This window comes from Camellia sinensis, chromosome 1, assembly GCF_055761805.1.
Source record: "Camellia sinensis isolate YWXY chromosome 1, ASM5576180v1, whole genome shotgun sequence".
In the NCBI taxonomy this organism is placed as follows: domain Eukaryota; kingdom Viridiplantae; phylum Streptophyta; class Magnoliopsida; order Ericales; family Theaceae; genus Camellia; species Camellia sinensis.
Window position 1 is genome coordinate 194,971,783 of NC_138961.1, and position 23,588 is coordinate 194,995,370.

The following is a 23,588-nucleotide window of genomic DNA, read 5'->3' on the forward strand; positions in this document are numbered from 1 at the left end:
CTCTCAAAAATCCATCCATTGTGAAGCTATGGATGAATGCTATTTATAGACACCTCATGATGTAGGATGGAGCCCATGTGCAAGGCACATGAGGAATTTTCCCTCTAATTATCTTGTCCGAGGAGGTGACCTCTTCAAGGATGAGGAAAACCCCGAAGAAGAAATCAACCTCTCGGCGAACCCCTCTTCTTAGCCATACCTAACTAATAATCCTCAATCATCCCAAAGGGTCAGGGGCAGTCCCAGAGGACGTTTTGCTGCAGAACGATCAGGGGTAGTTCAAGAGAACGCCCTGCAGCAAATATTGTCGAGTCTCAAGGACCACCTAGATCATGCCACCTCAACCCGAGCACATGCTAATTTAACCGAAGAGTGAATTTATTTTCACTCACCGTCCTTGGGATCGGGTCCTTTGTTCAGACTCCGTTATGCCCATGGTTCTGGTGCGTAGATCTCGGAAAGTTCCGACCCCGCAAGTATTCTGGGATTTATTAACAGAGCGACTTCTAGATTGCATTCGAATCCGTTCGAAGCCAAGCACTTCAAATCTCTAGATTCGTGAATTCAAACCCTTTAAGTCTGAACTCAAATAGCTCTCTGGGTTCGTGGTTCCGAACCCTTTCAAGACTAAGCCAATACCTCGGAGAATAGATCCCCTATCAGAGTTTCATCTCTTTTGAAAGTAATGGTTAACCTCGTCGAATGCCCGTATGATCTGGGCCTCCTTGGATGGGCTTGTTGGACTCTCTTAGAGATATCTGCTTGATGGGTCTTCCCTGGCCCAATTTATTGGCTTTCTTGTGAGCCCGTTCAATAGATTTCACTTGGGCCCATTTGGCAATAATTTCTATAAGCTCACTAATTTTTCAACTTTTCGATTGGGCTTCTGTCACGACCCGAGCCCGCCTCTATGGGTTCAGCGACGTAACCGGCTAGTAATCGTTGGATTACCGAAGGCCTCTTAGCTTAATAACATATAGTCAGAGGATGCGGAAGTAAATACATAAAGTATACATAGTCCATTGAGCTGTGTAGACATACATGAGACTGATAATTTTAAAACTTTTATAATCATACAAATGACGTCATAGATACAACATTTACACGTCACTAACAAGTACATACAAAAGGATCAGTCTTAAGCATTTACATTAACATAGCCACAAAACATGACATGATCTAGAACCTCCTCGGGAGGCACAAAGGGTGGCTGACAACATAAAAGTACCCCAGGCATCAACTTAAGCCTGATCACAAACCTGCTCACCTACATACATAATAAATAACTAGTGAGCGGTGGCCCAGTAAATAATAACAGAGTAAAAGGGTATATGAATGATGTCTCAATATCATAGCTGAAATAAAACAATTTACACTCATATTCTTGTTCTGAGCATGTAGACAAAAGTCAGAGTTCATACTTAATCTTTCGTATGCGTTTATCAGTACTAGTAGATCTCACACATAGTGACTTAAATTTTACTTGTCAGCTCTATAGAAGAACCTCCGGCCAGGTAAGGATAACTTATCAGTCCCATATAGGGACCTCCGGACTGGGAACTTGTGTACTTGTTAGTTCCACTTTGGAACCTCCAGCCGGGTACAGATAGCTTGTCAGTTCCATAGGAACCTCTGGTCTGAGAACTTATAGCATACTTGAATCATAGCATCATGTCACTTATAACGTACTTGAATCGTGGCATACATCACTTGCAACATACTTGAATCATAGCATGGCATCATAAATGCTTGTTAATGTCAGACAATCATTCATAGTATAAAACATGGTATTTCTTTCAACAGATCTTACTTCATATTCAGAAAATATATAAAGTTGAACATAACTTTACTAAGTTATTACTCACAGATAATAGGCGTCGTAAGTAGGCAATTCAACTTTCCTGTGGCACTTGACCTACACAGTTACAAAACGAACATATCCCGAATCACACACCTGAAATGATAACTTGGTCCTTTCTTGTTCTGGTGTGTACCTACATCATTATCCTCATTATGGGGTCTTCATTATGGCCTAGGGATGCCTAGAATGGAATGAGGATGCAAAAATGCACTTGAAAATATTTCTCAAATTTTGCTGAAAATAGGGTCCACGCTCGAGCGTGGATTTCCCCGCTCGAGCGGACATACAAGATGTGAAGGTTTGCTGGAGCGTGACTTCCCTTGCTCGAGCGAACTGTAAACTTGGAAAAAGTACTGGTTGCATGTTTTTCACGCTCGACGGACGCTCGATCCCCGCTCGAGCGTGAGACTTAGACCTTCGCTCGAGCGTGAATTCCCTCCCTCGAGTAGATTGTAAAACATATGAACTTCTGGGTATATGCATTTCACACTCGAGCGTGACTCACGTCGCTCAAGCAGAAGTGCACGTACTCAGAGTGATCGCTCGAGCGTGAAATCCCCCGCTCGAGCGTGGATCAAATTTCTGAAATTTCCAAATTTGATCTTCAAGCTCAAACTCAACCTTTAAAGCATCAAACCTCATTTTTCTGGGCCAAAACTTGAGAAAATGCATGAAAACCCTTAAAACAACATGAATTAAAGATCATTTCAAGAAATCATGGCTCATTGGCTTGCCAATGTGCAAAAATTCAACTTGAAACTCAAGAATAAATCATGAACATAACATGCATGCAATTCTTTGAATAAAAGCTCCTCAAAACATGATCAAATGTTACAAAACAACATGAAACTCAATGATTTCCCAAAAATTGAGGTGAATTCAAGACATGCATGAAGGAATTCTTGAAAATCAACTTCAAAATGCTATGAAACATGCATGCATGCATGATATGATCTATGTTCTCTAATTCTTTTTGTTCATCCTAAATTACTCAACTTAATCCTCATGAATTCATGTTTTAACATCACAATTACATAATCTAGGTGTTGAATTCATACCTCAACCTCTCAATGAAGCTCTAATTGGTGAATTCTCTAAAGTTCCAACCCAATCTCCTTGAATTCCCTAGCAATTCTCCTTTCCTCTTGCTTTTGATTTCAATTCTCCTTCCCTCTCTCTCTCCCTCTCACGTTTTTTGTAGAATAGGCTCAAAGGTGTATGCAAGTGGATGAGAAGAGGTGAGTGGACTCATAAAAGAAATGGTGTTTGATTAGCTAAAGTCATAGGCAATTAAGTGGGATTAAATTAATCTTATCTAATCGTTCCGAAACGAATTTCAATTGAACCTACCATACGGTCCTAAAAATTCCAATTAACACATAAATCAGATCAATTTCTGTATCGGATGCCGATAAGGCCTTCAATTTGCAATTCGAAACTAAAACATGTACAGATCTATCTACGTTGAACAGATAAAGACACAAAAATAATATAATGCACATGTAATTAACTCACGATCTCTTCTTAATTACTTGTTAGGCACACTTAAGCATGAATTAACGTTAGTTAAGGGTCGGGGTTGTTACAACTTCAATTGAGCCCAATTAATTTAGTAGACTCAAGTTCACCCATTTTACAAGATGTCAGGTGAATGAACACAATTGAACACTTTATAAAGGATCCGGATGACCAGCAAACTAACACTGACTTGCACTGCACTGCATTAATGGAAAATCCATAAAACTAACTTGCACAATATCATAGTATTTTCTGCTCATCAGATACAGATTAAATTCCTCCGCCCACTCATCGAAAAGATACCCAGTAATCACCACACTTCTATTTCTCCAGATGTGTGCTTAATGATTTTGTTCATCCATGTCCCAGAAGTAAAACCAACAACAAAAAACTGCTCCAAAAACTAATTCAACCTCATGAAAAGCAAGAGAAACAAACAGGCCAACAGAAAGAAACAGATGTGACGTAAATATTAAAATTGGAAGAGAGCCAACAAATTTGGTCCATATGAAGATCTCAACATCCCATACATGAAAGAATATATACAAAAACAAAAGGAATTGAAATAAGAATATAAAAAGGAGCAAATAGAAATAAACAAACCACCAAGAAGTCATGATGAAACAAATTTCACTCTAAAACAACTTACAAAATCACACGTTTGTATATATTTTATACACCTAGGTAATACAGAACACTGAAAAACAACAGATGATTAAAGTAAAATAAAAATTAAAAACGATAGGAAAAAAAAAACCCTCTTCAGTATATATCCAAGAAAGATGAAAAAGAAGAATCATATAGCCAAAATTACACATGTGCTAAACCCACAAATCACGACCTTCAACTCATTGTCTCATTGTCAAACCATATCGAATGACACAACCAGAATCATGATTCCACCTACTACTATACCCACAAACTTCGAGCGAACAGCTTCAAATGAGAACCAACAAAACGAATTTGAATAAGATGTCACAGTATCATACTAAAAAGCCCTCCAATTGTCTGAATCTCTCCTTGGAGTTTGACTTTCCAGCGACGTCTTAAACGGCCCACTTGTCACAAATGGGTCGTTATCATCAAAAGAATGGAAACCATGACTGTCATCAAAATCGCTGGAGCTACGGATAGAATCAAACCTTGCGTAGTCTCGAGGTGGAAACAACCCATGGCTAGTATCAGAGTCTGCAGTGCTGCGGAAGGAATCAAATCTTGGAAATGAGTCTTGTGGTGGGAAGTATGACCCTTGACTATAATCAGAATCTCTAGTGCTGCGGATGGAATCAAACCTTGTTAAAGAGTCGTGTTGTGGAAAAAATCCACTGTCCTGCGTGTTAAAGGAATCAAATCTTGAGAAGTTGTCAAATGTGTGCTCTTCTGACCCTTTGCTGAACCTTCGTGGGGAGTTGTTGCTATAATTGTACATGGGGGTGCTTGGAACTGAGTCAAATGCGAATGTGCTCTTCTGTTGAAACAAATTATCCGCCTGTGGGGTGCTCGGAACAGAATCAAATGCGAACGTGCTCTTTTGAAACAGGCTATCTGCCTGTGGGGTGCTTGGAACTGAATCAAATACGAACGTGCTCTTCTTTTGAAATAGGTTATCTGCCTGTGGGGTGCTAGGAACAGAATCGAATACTAATGTGCTTTTATTTTGAAACAGGTTATCTGCCTGTGGGGTGCTTGGAACTGAATCAAATACATATGTGCTCTTCTTTTGAAACAAGTTGTCTGACTGTGGGGAGTTTGCAGAATCTTCAAAAACAAATGGGCTCTTCCTTTGGTATGTGTCTTTATATGAAGAGTCTGTTCTTATTGGAGGTAAACCCAAGCCACCAGAATCAAAGAAGGAACTTTCCATATCCTGCAACAACATTTTAATTTAAATGAATAAGCAAAGCAGCCAAAGGACATCACATCTATGACCCAAACTTGTGAACAATCAAAAGTTCAAAGGCTTTTTAAATGAAAAAAAAAGAGTGCATTATTGTGAAGAAGTTGATAAAAACCTCAAGGTGGATGTGATTTGCCAATTATCAGTGATATGTTATTCCTATATTCAATTCTTCTAATAATGTAACATTGTTATCAATCTATTTATCATATCTAAACATCATGTTTCATCACAAAATATTCAGTCGAAGTAATCAGAAGTTCATGAATGCAAGCAGCTATATTTCCTCTCCATTTTCCCATGCATGAAAGAACGGTGGTATGCATAAAAGCTTTAGCAACATTATTTGAAAATATTTTTGCATCAAACAAACTCTTATTTATGATATGAAAGTTGTGTGTAGTATTTCGCAGACGGTGCCCACTTAAAGGACCAATAGTTTCAGAGCCACAACAAAATTTAGAGTAAACTAGTAGGAACTACAAGATTTTCAGGATAATTGAGCAATGGAATGAATATAAAGAATGAAAAAACAGGAACTCAAAAGCACAAAAAGAAACTAGTGATTGCATTGGTTAGAAGATCAAAGTGTAAGTTGAAGCTGCCAAAGGAATTCCAAAGTCGACAGGGTCCGGCAATTTTCTACTTTCTTTTCTTTGTATTGCAACTCACGTTTTTTTTTTTTTTTTTTTGAGAGGAAAAAACATAATCTAGAAACGAACATTAAACCAAAAGACTCTGGAAAAAGGATTCTCATGGACAACAAAGAAAAGAGAGGGTGAATGAAGGGACATGGATCAAAACTTCACATTCATGGCTGCGCTGCATCTCAATTAATGCACAGAGCAAACTGGATTGCCACTCAAATCAAGAAGTTTTCATATACCTTTATAGGACCAGAACTGAAGTCCCAGCCTGAGTCGGTATCATAATGAGTATCAAATACACCCCAGTTTCGTTCATCAGCAATTTTGTCCCCAGAGAACACAGATTCAACACCCCCGTGTTCACTGCACCAATAAAATCATATAGAAATTCAGATTTCTTAATAAAACAGTAGGTCCAGGTAGATGCTGTGCAATAGTTTTAAACATTCGGACACCAATAAAAAATTTGAAATCCAATGCAGAAGGAAAATACAAAAAAGATACAACTTGTACCTCTGGGTCTCTCCAGCATGGGGTGAACCATCTGCACTGAAGTTCTTGCTAGATGGAGAATTTTGAGCATGAGCTGGACTGCCAGGTGGACTTCGAGCTACACCATCTTCGCTGTGAGCATCATCACGAATCCTTTCTCCTCCACTTGGTGGCGTTTCTGACTTATGATCAGCATTTGCAGATGAAACATGTACACCCTCTTTTGTGGAAGATGCTTTACTAACAACTGATGAGGATTTTGATTTGGGAGGGGCTACAACATTTTCCACGTCAAGAGTAAGCTCTTTGACAAATGTGAAACCTGGAAGTGGCAAGAGTTCATAAGAATTACAATACAACTACAACTTGCACATCTTCGCTCCAGATTCTCTATACCAGAAAATTTTCAATCCACAAAACATTTAGGTCAATCAAAAAGGGAGGCATTAGATGCATTTTAAGGTCAAGTTTGGCATGCTTGAAAAAAGATAAAAGGTCACTATCCTATTTAAATCACATCATCTTATTTAAGTCACATCACCTCTCTAACACATCACTTCAAACCCAACCCAAACCCAATCCATATTTCATAAAAAGTCAAAAAGTACACTTATTTAGATCATACCAAACAACCCCTCCAAGAAGACTAACAATTAGTACAGACACTCAAAGATCCATCATCAAACACTTCTTGTCGAAAAGATACTCAAGCTAAATGTCCGCTTAATCCTATATGAAAACTGGTTGACATACCTTCATCTTCAAACTTGTCCCAATTTTCGTCCCAATCAGCTGCCCCTTCTTGGATTCCAGGTTGCCAACCTTAACAAAATCAACAAAAAGGAAGAAAAAGAAAATTACAGAATCAAAACACAATAATGAAAATAAAGTAAAGGAGGGAAAACTGATTTTCAGCTATTGCCCTGCTAGGAAACTTGTCTGTAGTTTATATGGCAATGTATGGGCAACAACTTCACTTTTAGTACTTCGCATACTGTTTAAATTTTTCGAAGAAGGAATAAGGGTGTACCCCAAAACAAAGAAGAAAGTGGCCACTTAATTAACACACAAGATTGATTGTGACCAATATGGCATGAAATTTCAAAATAATAGAAGTAAAAACTTCTGCCTTCAAGAATTTTAAGAAAGGCAAATAAATAAATAAATAGAGGACAGTCTTTCTATATTCATTTACCACTATATATATTTCTTATTTAATATAATCTTAAATCATTTAGACACTGAAATCATCAGCCAAAAAAACTAAAAATTTATTAAAGGGATGTGCCCAAAAAAAAAAAACAAAAAAGGCAGGCTATGATGGAAAATTGATCACAGAACCCCAGTTTAACTAAAAAGGGCTACCTTCAAATCACAGGATCTAGGATAAGTTAACTTACCAGCATGAAAGCCAAAATATAAAAATTTAATCAGCCAAGTTAAAGGAATTGCACTTTCCAATAATATATCCCACCATGTGCTTGAAACAAACATTGTGCTCAGAAAGGGATTCAAAACCAAAAACCAAGAACACAAGCAAAGGATATGAAAGTCAAAACCACAAGAATTACATATTATATTCAGATAATATATGCCAATGTCCGGGAGTGATTGTAATCAGCAAACTCATTACCAAAGCCTGAAAAAAAAAATCCTGAATTTTGAGTTCTGAATTTAAACGCCTTTCTTACAGTAATGGTAATAAATGTGTCAATGAGGACATCAGACATAATAATAAATAATTTATTTTACTCTTTGCTTGTCTCGCATGTTACCAAAGGTTAACATGGTAGAAATATTTTAGAATTAAAATCGAATGCACAGTTTAATTACACCAAAAGGTTAGTATGGTAAGAAAAGTACCAAAAGGAAGTTCATTTAGTGTGGTTGGCTTAGCACGTAATCCATAACTTTTGCAACGTTCATTCAAGGATTTCACTAGCTCATCCAGTTCTGATTGGATTTTATCAGCATTAACCTGCAGAAGCCAGATAACTGAACTCAAACCACTCCCAAATGACCGCAAGAGAGCAATAAGCACTAGAATATACCTGAATACTATCAGCTTTGCCATCTTGTTCCATTTTGACAATTGCCCGATACAGCTCCATTTTGTTCTCCTACAAAGGATTCAGTGCAATGTGATATTGTTTGATAAATGAGTAAATCACAGAATCTTAATACCAACTGCACCATGTACAATCAAACTAGCAAACCAGACAAACAAAAACTGGCCACCATTCAACCAAAAGAAGTAATTGATATACCTGAATGTCACGAAATGTTGCCTCCTCAATAGTTAATTTAGAGGCTACATCTCCAATCTGCTTGTATTTTTCTTCATATTTCTTTGCAAGTGACTCAGCCTGGAATACAAGTTGCTCCCATTAGTCCAAAGGAAACAAAAGCTCATGTGGAGAACATAAGAAATCCTGAAAAGTAAAATTACCTCGCGTTTGTCCCCGGAAGTCCTTTCAATGATCTCATTTAGCCGATTGTCACATCTGCTTTTGTATAAAATCTGAAACCAAATGTCAAAATATTTAGGAGTACTTAAGTATAAATATTGCATTTCGATTTCTAATATTTGTTGCTCAAAGAACTCAGTTGTAATTTGTAAAGCAAAAACAAAGAAAACATACTGCGCTCTCATTGAATTGCTCAGAGAACCAAAAGTCGCGAAAAATGAAATTATTATTGTTAAAATCCACCTACTCTCCACCTACTTCACCCACTTAAACCTACTCCACTAAACCTAACCCACTACACCACTACCACCTCACCTACTCCACTAAACCTAACCCACTACACCACTACCACCTCCACTTCACCTACTCCTTACCTACTACACACTCACCCTCTTCTATATATAGGAATCATGAATCATTGTAATAACAATATCAATCAATCAATAATACATAAATTTTTACATGGTATCAGAGCAAGGTTAAGCTCTTGGTGCTCTTCACCTTCTGGCGGGCGGCAACCTTGCCTTAACCGCCCGCCGGACCTCAACCAATTGAAACCTCTAACACATACCTCCTCTCCTTTCACCTTGGTCTCACCTTTCCGATGCTCTAGTCTATACCATTGAGGTGCCAAAGGGCTATACCGCATCCCAGCTCAATTTGACAGCCCTTATAACATCTCTGTGATTCAAGTCAGTCAGATCTTGAATTCAGCGGAGGCCGAAGCTCCGATTCCTGGACCATCCCAGCTCATTTTCCAGTGCTCTTCTCTCCTCTGTTCTCTCTCTCTCCAAGTTTTTTGCCTTCAAAACCCACTTGAAGAGATCATGTCTGCAGGAATCATCGCAGCTCCAGTTGATGAATCAAGCTATGTTGACTTGAAACCCAACTCATCAAAGCTTTTCCCGGTCAAAGATTCAGTTGCATGGACCAGAAAAACTGTCTCTAATGGCTCTAAAACCCACTGCATGAAGACATGGAATCCAATTGATAACAAGAAGTTTGAGACACTGTCGTATCTCCCGCCTCTCTCGGATGAATCGATCGCGAAGGAGATCGAGTACATGCTCAAAAAGGGATGGGTGCCATGCCTTGAATTCGACAAGGTTGGGCATGTGCATAGAGAGCACAGCAGAATGCCAGGATACTATGATGGGAGGTACTGGACACTGTGGAAGCTGCCAATGTTTGGTTGGAATGATTCTTCACAAATGAAATCCATGATTGCAAGAAGGCTTACCCAAATACGTATATTCGTTGCTTGGCCTTCGACAGCTTCACCAATTTATTCTACTCTCTCTCAATTTCTTTTACACTCTCCTGGCATCAAACCAAGGAGACCCACGGCTCTCTCTCCATCTCGTGAGACTCAGAGTGTGTAGACAAAAGATGCATAAGAAAAGCAACAAAAGATTCTTCTTGTTGCAGGTTTGTGTTGGTGACAGCTGTGGGATATGAACCCACGCTTTTTTTCTCATCTATCCCACATCCACCGCCCACGTTATTTCACACTTTCCTTTTATTTTAATATATATATATATATATCTATATATTTTTATTATAATATATTTTTCATATCCCTACTTTTATTTTATTTTATTTTATTTTATTTTCCTTTTCCATCAATATTTCCTTATTCTACAACTCGTTAGTGAGTATCACCCTTTTTCCATTATCTTATTATTATTTTTTATATTCCACCCAAAAAAAAAAAAAAAAAATCACACCGATGTTTTTCATATGACCCATCCCCAAATATTTTTATCTATTTTCTTTCTCCGTTGTTTTATTTTATTTTCTTTTTATTCTTAAACCAAACAACAACACCAAATAACACCACAAACATTCCCCACACTTGTCATTTCTTCATGCCGGGGATCAACCCCGATCACCATTTTACACCAAAAAAAAAAAAAAAAAAAAAAACCCAAACAACCACATCCACAGGCGGAATTTTTCTTCTCTACTCTGCCGCCGGTCTCTTCTTCTTGCCTCCATCCTGGGCGGTCCTTGACGGTGTTGCCTCCGTGTTTCCCACTCCACCGAGCACGTTCACTCCACCCTGCTCCTCCACTACAGCATATGGTGGACCTCCAAATCGGAACATCACGGTCGCCTTCCGCTTCAGCTCCTTGTTTTCCGCCTTCAGCACACTTATCTCTGCTCGCGCATCCTTATATATGCGCTGGAGTAGAGCCAGTTGGCCGTTTAAATGCTGCACCTCATTTGTCCTACTCTGCAGCCGATGCGACAAGTTTGTGACTGCCGTCATCGTCTCCACACAGGACTTCAAAGTATACTGATTGGCTTCAATGTCAGTTTGCACTGCCATTTTTTGCTCCACAGACCGCATAGGAAAGTTCAACGGAGCAAACCCTGGGGCGCTTGGTTGAGGTTCACTGGCCCCCGCACCAGTTATCTCTCTTGTTGACTCGTTAAGGTCTGGAAAGAGAGTGAGCAGACCACGGGAAGACGAAGCCATTTTCTGGACAACAGAGTGTTACAGAGTGTCTATCTCAGAAATCTCTCTCAGAAAACAGAGTGTTACAGAGTATCTCTCTCAGAAATCTCTCTCAGAAAATAGAGACAACAGAGTATTACAAAGTCTCTCTCAGAAACGAAAGAGTTTTTCAAAGGATTTTCGCAGGATTTTTGTCTCTGCCTCGGCCTCAGCCTCCGTCTTGGTTAAATAGCCGAGGCAGCCACGCGCATCGCGCGCCTCTTGCCACCAGACGACAAAACGGGCGCGCAAGCCAAGGCGCCCACGTGCCTCGCCATCATGTCCGACACACCTTTTTATGACTTGGGCTCGCCTTTTGATGGCACGCCTTTTTATGGATTGGGCACGCCTTTTGATGGCACGCCTTTTGAAAGATTGGGCACACCTTTTGAGGGTGCGACTTTTTAAGGGTCCGACAAGACTCTGTAAACTGTCCCGACACTGATTCCGGTTAGCTCCTTCAGGGGTCCGACAAGACTCTGTAAACTGTCCCGACATTGATTCCGGTTAGCTCCTTCAAGGGTCCGACAAGACTCAGTAAACTGTCCCGACATTGATTCCGGTTCGCTCCTTCCAAGGGTCCGACAAGACTCTGTAAACTGTCCCGACATTGATTCCGGTTAGTTTCTACAAGGGTCCAGCAAGACTCCGTAAACTGTCACAACAACTGTCACAACAGTGTCTGTTACAACGGTCCGACATGACCCCGTAAACTGTCTTCTACATCGGTCCGACATGACCCCATAAACTGTCTTCTACATCGGTCTGACACGACCACACAGTGTCTGCTACAACGGTCCGACATGACCCCATAAACTGTCTTCTACATCGGTCTGACACCGCCATCCAGTGTCCTCTACACCGTTATGACACCACCATACAGTGTCCTCTACATGGTTATGACACCCCCATACAGTGTCCTCTACAACGTTATGACACCACCATCCAGTGTCTTCACCAATGGTCTGACACGACCATACAGTCTCTCTTATCCTCTTTTATTTTTATGTATTTTCTTGTTTTGTTACTCTCTCCAAACTCAAGTTGGTTAGTTCCTATCCCCCTTGAGTTTGCGGGGGGCTGTTAAAATCCACCTACTCTCCACCTACTTCACCCACTTAAACCTAACCCACTACACCACTACCACCTCACCTACTCCACTAAACCTAACCCACTACACCACTACCACCTCCACTTCACCTACTCCTTACCTACTACACACTCACCCTCTTCTATATATAGGAATCATGAATCATTGTAATAACAATATCAATCAATCAATAATACATAAATTTTTACAATTATGTATGTTATATTTGTCTAGACTTGTATCAGATACAATAAAGGGGTGAGCTGGATAAGACATATATAGCTAATCCAGCCCTCGCATACACATGATTTTTAACAGCCCATTTGGTTTGTGTTTTGTTTCATGTTTTTGTAACTTTTAGAAAACTATTTTCAAAACAAGGCTCCAAAATTAACTGAAGACACATTTTTTATAATGGGTTTGGTTACAAAAAGTATCTAGGTTTAGGGTTCTAATAGGAAGAGGAAAGCTTCTACAGCTTCTAGATGTTGAAAAAAAAAAACTACAAATGGATTGACCTAGAAGGCGTTGAGTTGCTGGATTCGAGAAAAAATAGTTGCTGGAAAATTCTGGACAATAGTGATTAATGGTAATATGGTGTTGAATCAAAAGGGAAAAATGGTAGTTCTAGGGGAATTCTCGGTATCTGTTAGGTTTAGGAATTGTGACATTAGTGAATGGTGGATAACAAGGGTATATAGTCCCAATGGCACTAGGGTCAGGAAAGCTTTTTGAGAGAGAGTTATATGGTTTGTTTAACCTTTGTTATCTTAATTGGTATTTTGGGGTTGACTTTAATGTATCAGATTTATGAAGAAAACTCATCAAATTTGACTATAACCATGCAATTTTTATTTTTTTAAATTGGATCAACGGCATGTGCTATCTTTGTTGCCCACATCTGTATCTTAATCATGATATTCCAGTACCCTACCCTCTTGCTTACTTTATTCTTCCATCATCGTGGCTTTGCCTGAGACATAAATAATCAGAATCCCCCAAAATTTACCCACAGATAAATCAATTGATTCATGTATTCCTCAACAAGCTTAGACCTACAGATTACTGAAGACAAAGAAATAGAAAGAAAAATTGGGGAAATACTCACAATTTCTTGCATCTTGGAGCGGTAGAACCCAATTTTTTCCCTAGAATCTAAAATTTCCTTCTCCAATTCTTCCACCTGCAATTCGGAAGGGAAAAAAAAGTAGGCCAAGTGTCAGAAAAATAAAGTTTCTTGAGAATAAGTGAATCATAAAAGTAAAATTGATGCAGTTTGCAGAATGTCACAGCAAAAGAACACAAAATTTCAAGCAATGATCACTAAAGTGAACCCATGGATGGCAATCTGCCCTGATTTTCCGTGAACCTACCCCATCCCTGATGGGACAGGTTTGGGAATGAAATAATCGGGGCAGGGAGAGTTCGGGTTTAGGCCACTCCACCACGGTGTGCCTGCAAAACCTCCAAAGTACCCCCTCATTATTTCATGAAGTTATATATAATATACCCCTTATATATAAATGGAATCTGTGATTTTCATCTTCATTAATGTTTAACCCTCAACACCTCCACCAGTCCACATCGTCTCTCTCCACTTGAGGTTTTTTTATCATTACTGGAAATCATCACCATTTATTGTTGCTTGCTAGTGATTGTCATCAACTAGAGGGTTAAGTTCGTCACCCACAATGAGGAGCTTCAGGTTTGTCCTCTTCTCCCCTCTTAAGATATCGTCCCTCTATTTCCCTATTTTGAGAACCGATGTTTTCAAATTTGACCAAGTCAACCGAAGGATTGGTTTTGTTGAAGTTTGCCACCAATCATTTTGTCCTTTTCATTTAAACCATGACTCTTTCGATACATAAACCTATATATATTATGTATATTTCTCTTGCCATACTGATGGTCTCTACGTTTGTATGTATAAAAAATTCAAAATATTCAATGGGATCAGTTGACAAAGTAACGGAGATACATTTTCTTGCCCCAGCAGTTAACTTTGTTTGGTTGCCAAGAAAATATTAAAAAAGTGAAGAAAACACAAACCTATAGCTTTAGCGGGGAAGGAATTTCTAAACCCCACTGGGTATTACATCCCCCCCATGGTGGGTTTGGGACAGCGATGGGAGAGGGGTTTCTCCATGGCAGGGTAGGGGACCTGGCGTGCGCACACACACAAAACACACTCGCATTCAAGGACCATTGTTATTCAGCAAACTCCGGAATCAGTAACTAAATTCTAGTATCACACATCTCATTTTCTCCAACAAAGTTAGTTAAAATTTAATGAGAGAAGCACAAAGATAAAAAATTTAGGAAATAACCTTCAGCATGATTCATCAGTCTATAATTCTAATCATAATCTAATGCAACAGTTGTCAATAAATCAAGTCACATGCACATCTTCATCAGTAATCCACCTTAGTAATCCCAAAATGTGTTTTGATAGTTAACTAGGATGGCATACTCCAGCAAACGACAGAAAACATAGAAAGCCACTTATTTTCCAAGACCCATCCTGGAATAACCACCTTTTTACATTCTCATGTGACTGTTGTAACAACCTTAAACTTATCAAAAATTGGGATTCCAGATTACAACAGATGAGCAAGTGCGGCTAATCCAGAGCTGTTTTCCTGTAACACACCAATGAGGAAAGAGAGACGTCCAGCAACTAATTTCTCCAAGTAGTGCAGAAAAGTTCTAGCACACTAACAGAGAATGCATATCTATATAAACATATAAATACCATAATACTTGCTGCTTGATTTTGATATACAATGACATTTATCGTTCTATCAAAAAGGAATCCAAGTACGAAGCCAAAGCCTTGAATGCATGATGAAAAAAGCACAATTAGTAAACAAAAGAAACAGAAGGCACCTTTTTATTTGCCTCAGTTGCCTCTTGGAACTTTGAGTTAAGTGAATTCTGCTCCTCTTCACTTAGCTGGTTCAGAAGATGCTTCTCCAGAACTGGAACTTTGGACTTCTGCAGAGTAGGCTGCATGGCTTCATCTGGCAGAGGAACAGAAGCTTGATTTGGTGGTCTTGCTCTACCAGCAGGAGTAGCTGGCTGTGCACCAGGCATCACTTGAGCCTGTTGCAAACCTATTCACAAAGATGATAGAAGAAATAAACAAATAAGTACACGATATCAGGAACTGAAAGAGTCATGAAAAAAATATGTACCAGGGGTAGGTCTCCAAGTTGCACTGCCATAAGCTGCAGCAGGTTGGCCAGAGGCAGGCAATAGTGTCTCATTAAACATAATACCACTTGGAAGTGTTCTAGGAAGAGGGCGGCCTTCCCTATACCGTTCCATCAAATACACCGCAATACAGAATTCTCTCAAAGAAAGCATGCTATCATTATCTTGATCAGATAAGTCCCAAACCTGCTTCAAGACCTCTGACACACCAAGAATACCAGCAACAAACACAACGTTATCAAGAAATTTAGCTACTGCCTTTGAAAAAAATAGTAAAAACAAAAATACGAAAAATGTATTCAAAGTGCACTTGCTCCCTGGTATGAGTTTAAGGGGATTCACACAAGTCTAATATTAAATTTTGTAATAAAATTCTTACGCGTACCAAAAAGAACAAACAAAATATGAAGTTGTCCAGATATCAAGGGGCACTTTATTCTATACCAATTGCCAAGTGACTGACATGAAGCCAAACAATTGAACCAAAAGTGACATACAAATCCTTATACAACCCATTAGTTCCACGTTTAGACTTCAACAATATCCAAAATCCTATTTTCAGATCTCATGAAATTTTTTCTATATAATGACCTGTGGCTTAAAACTGCATTCTGACCAGAATACTGACTTCTATCAAAGACACAAAACTAATCTTCATAGCATTTGACTTTTGATTGCCAAAGCTTTTTCCAACTGGACCTTTATTAGCTTAAGCTATAATCACTACAGAAACAACCCAAATTCTGAAATACAGACTGAAAAATGCATGTTCTCAGATACAACCACAATGACTAAAATGGAGCGTCCGTCATAATACTCAGCAGTTCAATTACACCTGAATGGTGATATCTAACAACCACTGCCAAACAACTTATAGAGGGCACAATGCTACCATGATTCATTAGCAGAAAATTACATTTGGCATGCTAGCATGGTCATCATGAGTGCATAAAGCTCCAAGAATTAAATTGTATAATACTCTTATATGTCGCACCCATCAATCTCCATCCAATCATGAACATAGAGTTCAACTAAACTCAACATGCCTTAAATCCAATTATTTGTGTTGGCAATGAAGATTCATTTTCACCACTCGCCATATCCTTGCTTAAAGGTCCGAGGCAATTATGTCATTTCGGATAGCCTTAGCATCTATTCTTTTTGGACTTCCTTACGTCCTTTAGCATCTTCAAATAGATTAAGCCACTCTTACAAATTGTGTGTCAATTGGTCTACATTGGACAAGGCCAAACCATCCCAAACAACTACCTGAATTTATCTTCAATATGCACTAGTTCTAGCTTCCAGTGAATGCATTGATCTCTTGTTCTATCTCTATTATAACCCCACTCACTGATCTCAATATTCCCCTCTAGCTTCTACATATCTTCTTAAATATGTTGTTTCTCATAAAAAAGACATAGTTGGCCTTATCACCATTTTATAGAATCATAAATCTGAAGCAGAGAGTAGAATATCGCATTTTATGTAATAATGTAATTTAAGTTCAGACAATCTGTATAGAATTAAAAATGTGATCATCGGTTGCAAGCAATTGTGCCAACAGCCAGTAGCCTCCATGCATACATGAAACATCTATTGCACTTTGCTAATTTGCCTCAAACTATATTTTCACTACTAATATAGCAGAAGCATTAGATCAACATGTGTGTGTGAGAGAGAGAGAGAGGTGTATAAAATTCAAATATTGATTTAAAATGAAGCATGTCCTACCTCGTGGCAGCCTCCAACTTAAGAACAGGTTGCGTGCCTGTTCACCAGTTACTTTTCCATCTCTATCTATGTCTACTTCCACAAATACTTTGGTGTACTTCTGAACATCAGACTGAGTCATCCTTGGCCATGGAATCTGGGATTGGTCAGAAGCAGAATTTCCAGCTCCAACTGGAAAACCAGCACTAGCAGAACTGAAGGCTGTCGAACTCTGCACAGAAGCTTGTTGGATTCCTTTGACAGTTGGCTGCACTTGCTGGGGCTGACTGCCCACAGATTGCTGAGAAAATGCAGTTTGTAAGGATCCAAGTGGGCTTGGCCTAGCTGTAGATTGAGATCCAGTAGATGTTGGAACAATAGCTGATGAAACAGGCAAGTTGCTGGCAGAAGATTCAGGTGCTGATGAATCTTGTGTTGGTTGAGACGAGGTTACAGAAAATACATCTCCAAAAACAGAGTCAGATGCAAACCCATTTTCAGAAACAGCCAGTGCTTTAGAATCCTCAGCTCCCACCTCGGAGGACGGCAAAGTTGGGTCATGTGGTTTTGGTGCAGCAGGAGGCATCAACCCAGTGGTTGCATGCGGTCTAGGCTGTGAGGCTGTCATACCTGGTGCTGCCATCCCAAATCCATCCTGAGTTATGGATGGAGTAATCCCTCTGTTAGGAATTTGAGCCACTCCTGCAGGGGGGCCACCTGTCCTTCCACCAAGCCAACCAGTGGAGATGTTTGTGCTTGAAGGAGGAGCTGTCATAGTACCTACACCAGACATTCCTTGACTTGGAACACCCTGCTGTGGGTGAAATGCAGTACTAGGAGGCATGGGTCGAGGTGGTTTTCCCAGGTGATTTTGCTGAGGAGGAAAAAACTGTTGGCCCATGCTTGGATTTGCAGATACCTGTGGCCCTCTGACACCAATATTTTGGGAAGGCATTAGGGTGGTGCCACTCAACTGTGGGACAGGTGTACCTGGCATAGGACTTGATGCAGCAGGTGTGGCTGCAAAATTTATCTGGGGAGCAGGAATTTTAGCTGAAGCAGGACCATATAATGCAGCCTTCACAATATCTGGGGTCAGTTCTCGCTTACTTTGTGCAACAGTGACAAGTTTAAGAAGATTATAAAACTCGGCTCTTCCGAGGAAACCAGTTTTATGTTGATCAGCATACATCCATATCTGTTTAAAGAACCACAAGAATGACTTGCCAGTGAGAAGGGACTACATTCATTAAATATGATAATTGTGCATATTGTGGATCCATTGAAACTAATGGAATTCACAAAACAACAGCATTTGTGACAAAAGGGAGAAAAATATTTTTCTCCATGGCAAGATGATCATCTACATCATTCACTTAAATAATCGTGTGTATAATATGCAGGAGGAAAGCAGCACTAGAAGTCTCTAAAATAGCTCCCATATGCTATTTACCAGTGCCATCAAAACTACAACAACAGATATAGAGATTAATAAAATAAATTCCTCAAAACACAAGAAGCTTAGCAAAATTTGCATCATGTATCCTAACATAAAGAAGCTACCAAGTTTAGAATCATGTTAGAACTCACACTCTAGCTTTCTAGTTCTAAGGTTTAAATCAAATCACAACATGCAACAAAATAAATAATCTAATACTGCAGCATTAAAAGAATGGACAACAACCGCTGATGTAATCAGGAATCTCTGGCTCCACTCTCTCAAATCAATCCCATAAGCCTCTTATACGTGTGGAGGTAGAAGGCCAAAGTATTGTGAACATCAAATAGACAAGACCAACTCACTTTCAAGTATAAAAATTAATACTCTAGTTGACTTCATTCTTGAGGCAATCACATACATTCTGAAATAGATCCAATATTCTTCAGCAGATACTTCTCCCCAGACATGGAGAAAGGGAGGGGAGGGCCATAGGAGAACATGACCCTCCTAAAGATTTTAATCAACCAGAATAATAATAGAGGGAAAATGATTTATAAACTAATATTTTATATAGAAAAGTCACCTATAATTGACAACATTTTTTAAATTATGAGTCACAACGTCAGTAGGTATCTTAGTTTGAAATATAAGGACCGCAAAAGGACATCATTTTGTATGAGATTTTATTACAAAATTATATTTGCTTAGCATTATCCTTTTGATTGATGGCTTTTATCATTATGATGGACAAATAGAAGACCATTCAATTGATTTGTTATATATTGTAAGCTAACCGTCGTTCATATAAGATAAAACAAGTAAGCATTTAACTTTTAATTAGGCTAACTTGATTCATGGTCATCTTATGGTTTTGGCAAAAGTAATATTCATACAATAATCACCTAGATGAGAGGGAAGACATGAAAAGTCGCCGGCCCCCGGACTTATATATATATATATTGTAGTATTCTTCCATGTAAATATCGGCTGGCCCCCACCAAATGACTTGCTGCCTTCGTCCGTATAACCAGATATCAAGGCCTCTGACATATAATATACTCAATTCCACTACAATTCTATCCTCATTCAAAGTCAATGTAGCCTAAAATAGAATCTCCAGATTCCAAACCTATCTGCACCTAGTGTTACAATGTAAAAGTACTTCCTGACGGACTATGAAGCACCGACACATTCCCAGGCTCTGCGTACGAGTGTCGGACACGTGTCAGACACGAACACGCGTCGGACACGCGGTAGACACGTGTCCGACACTCTCTCTAACGTGTCTCCTTTTTTTTTTGAAATCTTCCAGTCGGACACACCATGGACACGGCGGGACACTTTTCGGACACTCGTGAGGTGGATCGAAGAAGCCCTAACTGTTTTCCTTGATCGACAGAGAAAGAGATAAAGGGATCGAGGGAGACAGAGAAAGAGAGAGAGATCGAGAGAGGAGAGAAGACAGAGAAAGAGAGAAAGAGATCGAGGAAGAGGAGAAGTTAACCTGTTCAGATCCAAGAAGCTGAAGCTGAAGCTGAGGTATTCTTCTTCTTCTCTTTCTTCTCTTCGTCTTCTCTGTCTCCATCATCTCTGTTCTTCTTCTCCTCTTCATTTTCTTCCTCTCCTCCTCCCTTTCGTCTCCCTTTTCTGACTCTCTTTCCCTCTGCCTTTTTGACTTCACTTTCTCTCTCCTCTATCTTTTCTCTTTTATATTTTTTTCATCTCTTTTGATTCAACGTTTCTCTCTCCCCCTCTCTTTTTTTTTTCTTTTTTCTTTTTTCTTTATCCTTATTTTTATGTTAAACTTAAAATTCATAAAATAAATTATTTTTATTTAAAAAAACTCATTTTTTATTAATTTTTTAAAAAAAAATTATTTATTAATTTTATTATTATTTTGATTGTATAAGAATTAATGATTTTATTTTTTTTTTAGACATATAATAAATAAATAAAATTATATATATTAAACGTGCCATCAGCGTATCGTGTCTCCTATTTTTTGAAAAATTGCTTTTTCACGTGTCCGTGTCGTGTCCGTATCGTGTCCCGTGTCCGTGTCCGTGCTACATAGTTGACGGATAAGTGTTTGTCCTACAGCAAATGTATAGGCTAGGGAACTTCTGCACTGATTAATATGGAAATCAGAGACTGCTATTGAATAACAGCCTTCAGAGTACAGATATCAAAAGTATCCAGTGGGGTCATCCCACATGTATTCAGCAGACATCTCAGGTATGGCCAGACCACGGCAGCAATTTGTTAGTTTGGCTTATGCCTCCATGTAAACCCCACCCGAGCTATCAAGCTAGCACTAGTTACGGCAAAAGATGCATTCATGAGGACCATAACTCTCAGTCAAGGTGATTATAAAGAACCAAGAAATGAGTATGAATTATAACAAAATTACACTCTTCTTCAAGCCAATGCAGCCAAAATCTCACCACATCCTTGGAGACGCATCCCCAACTAATTGAAAGATGAAAGACATCCCTACTCCAACTAGAATTGTCCTTGTATTTTCAACTTAACCCATTCTCTCTCAGTAGTAGTACATCCCCCAAAAGTCATGCCAAACAAGAAGTAACAGATATAGCAACAAATTTTGTTCTCTAAGATTCAAGTGGGTAGCATTAATAATTTTAGCAAATTCAAATGAAATATCTAAATGGGATTCTAAAATCTTACATCCAGTGTTTTTATATTATCACAAGATCCATACCCACTAACCAAAACAAATCTTTCTCAAGTCAAATCATTTATCTTAAACTTGTACAACTTTGTCATATCACAATCAAGATCACCACTACAAATCTTGCTAGTTCTCCACATTAGAAAACCTAGTTAGATCGAAAACTAGTAGTAGCAGTAGTAGTAGTTGAAGTAGTAGTAGGTACCTTAGCGAGGACTTGTTGGGGCAAATTGGAGCCCTGCAAGAAGGCAACAGCCTCAGCTCCACTGATCCGACCGTCGCGATCCAAATCTGCTCTCCGAAAGTAGGCATCGAATGGATCGATATTCGGCGTCTGGTTCTGCCCCGCCATTCCTCAAATTAATTTCGAAGATCGATCGGAGAAATGTCAAACGACAATCAAAGAGATGTCAAACCCTATGAATTGGGGATTTTAAGATCCAAGACCACCGAGGGATGGAGAGAGAGAGGGGGGGGCTTCGTGGGATCGAATGATTGGTCGGTTGCTTTGTTGGCTGAGTGCGAGTGAGAGATGATATTTGGGTTTAGTGATTCTCAAATTTATCGCTTTACAACTATTAAAATTTCAAAAATACCATACATCAAATGTTGTATTAAAATTTTTATCATATATACAAGATTCACATGGCGTGCATCTCACATGGCGTGCCTCCCCCACTTATATAAGATATTTTGTAAAATTTTTAAAATATTTAGGATTGAGGTAACTTGAATTAGTCAAAAAGTCAAAAAGTTACTTCAAAATCCAAAAAGATATAACTATTCATCCAAAAAAAATTAAAAAATTAATTTCTTTCAAAACAGGTACACACGAAATTGACAAATAGCCAGCGGCTGTGTGCGGCAGTGCAGAACAAAAGAAATGATTGGGTGTGATTTTTATACACACCGTTGTTCGTCTCATGGGGCAATCACGGGTCCCGTTTTGATAATCTGAACCGTTCAATATGTAGAAATCGTCGAGTAATATATGTCTGCCAAAAATCACATTAATCGGATATCGATAACTATATGATCAAATCAGTTATGTATAACAAATGGATGGTGTTATAATTAATGATTGAAAAATAAATAAATCTAATCAGATAGCTATCGATATCCGATTAACATGATTTTTTGTAGGTACATAGTGTTCGATGAGTTACACACATTGAACGGTTCAGATTATTAAAATGGGACCCGTGATGACCCCCACGGGCCAAACAAAACCGTCCAATGCTTTGTACAAAAATTAGCCAATAATTTTCAACCCCAATACACGGCTGCATTGTGTACGGCTGGGCCCACCACTCTCTAATCATCTCTTACACATTTTTTTTATACAATTTTTTAATACACATTTTTTCATAAAAATCTAAAAAGTTAACCCAAACCTCCATATTTTTTTCTCAACTTTTTTAATTCAAAAAGACAAAAAGTACACCTTTTTAAGACACCCCAAACCAGCCCTTAATATTACTTGTAAAAATTTAAAGTAATGGTAAGATCGGACCCAAATATTTTATTAAATATCTTATATAGTGTGGGACCATAGCGTCCTAGTATTTTTCAAAAATTTATGTAAATTGCATCCTTTTGTCACTTTTTTATTTTAATTCTTAAAGTTTATTTTTTTTATTTTAATTTTTTTTTAAAAAAAATTGATTTCTATAAAAAAATTATATAGACAATAACAATTGACAATCACGTAATATAAAAATATTTTATTATATATAACTCGCACATTTGATATAAACTTAAACTCTAATATAATATATTTTTGGATAAATTACAAATACATTTCTTGAGGTTTACTTAAAATACGAAATGCTCCATGTAGTTTAGAAAATTACAAATACCTTCCTGTCAGAATTTTTTATTTGACAAAATTAATTAAAAATGTGAAATTTCTAATTATTCACCTATATAATAATAAAATTATCAAAATTATTAATTGAAATAAAATTTTAACATTATTAAAAACTGTTAATTAACTTAAAGATTTATTAACAAAATGACCTATTTGTTATGAAATTAGAAATCTCAGGGGGCATAA

The 23,588-nt window shown here is 38.4% G+C and overlaps 1 protein-coding gene across 1 annotated transcript; it reads right to left on the reverse strand.

The window, feature by feature from the left end:
* Positions 1–3,995: 3,995 nt before the first annotated feature.
* On the reverse strand, positions 3,996–22,186 carry LOC114308261 (uncharacterized). The gene is made up of 13 exons (XM_082891453.1): positions 21,738–22,186; positions 17,421–18,597; positions 15,668–15,886; positions 15,360–15,586; positions 13,582–13,656; positions 8,865–8,936; positions 8,683–8,781; positions 8,467–8,535; positions 8,279–8,393; positions 7,169–7,237; positions 6,437–6,737; positions 6,163–6,286; positions 3,996–5,246 (listed from the first exon to the last, which is right to left on the reverse strand). The coding sequence occupies exons 1-13, from the start codon at positions 21,882–21,884 to the stop codon at positions 4,368–4,370; spliced, it is 3,573 nt and encodes a 1,190-aa protein (XP_082747579.1). The 5' UTR covers positions 21,885–22,186; the 3' UTR covers positions 3,996–4,367.
* Between the last annotated feature and the right edge of the window lie 1,402 nt (positions 22,187–23,588).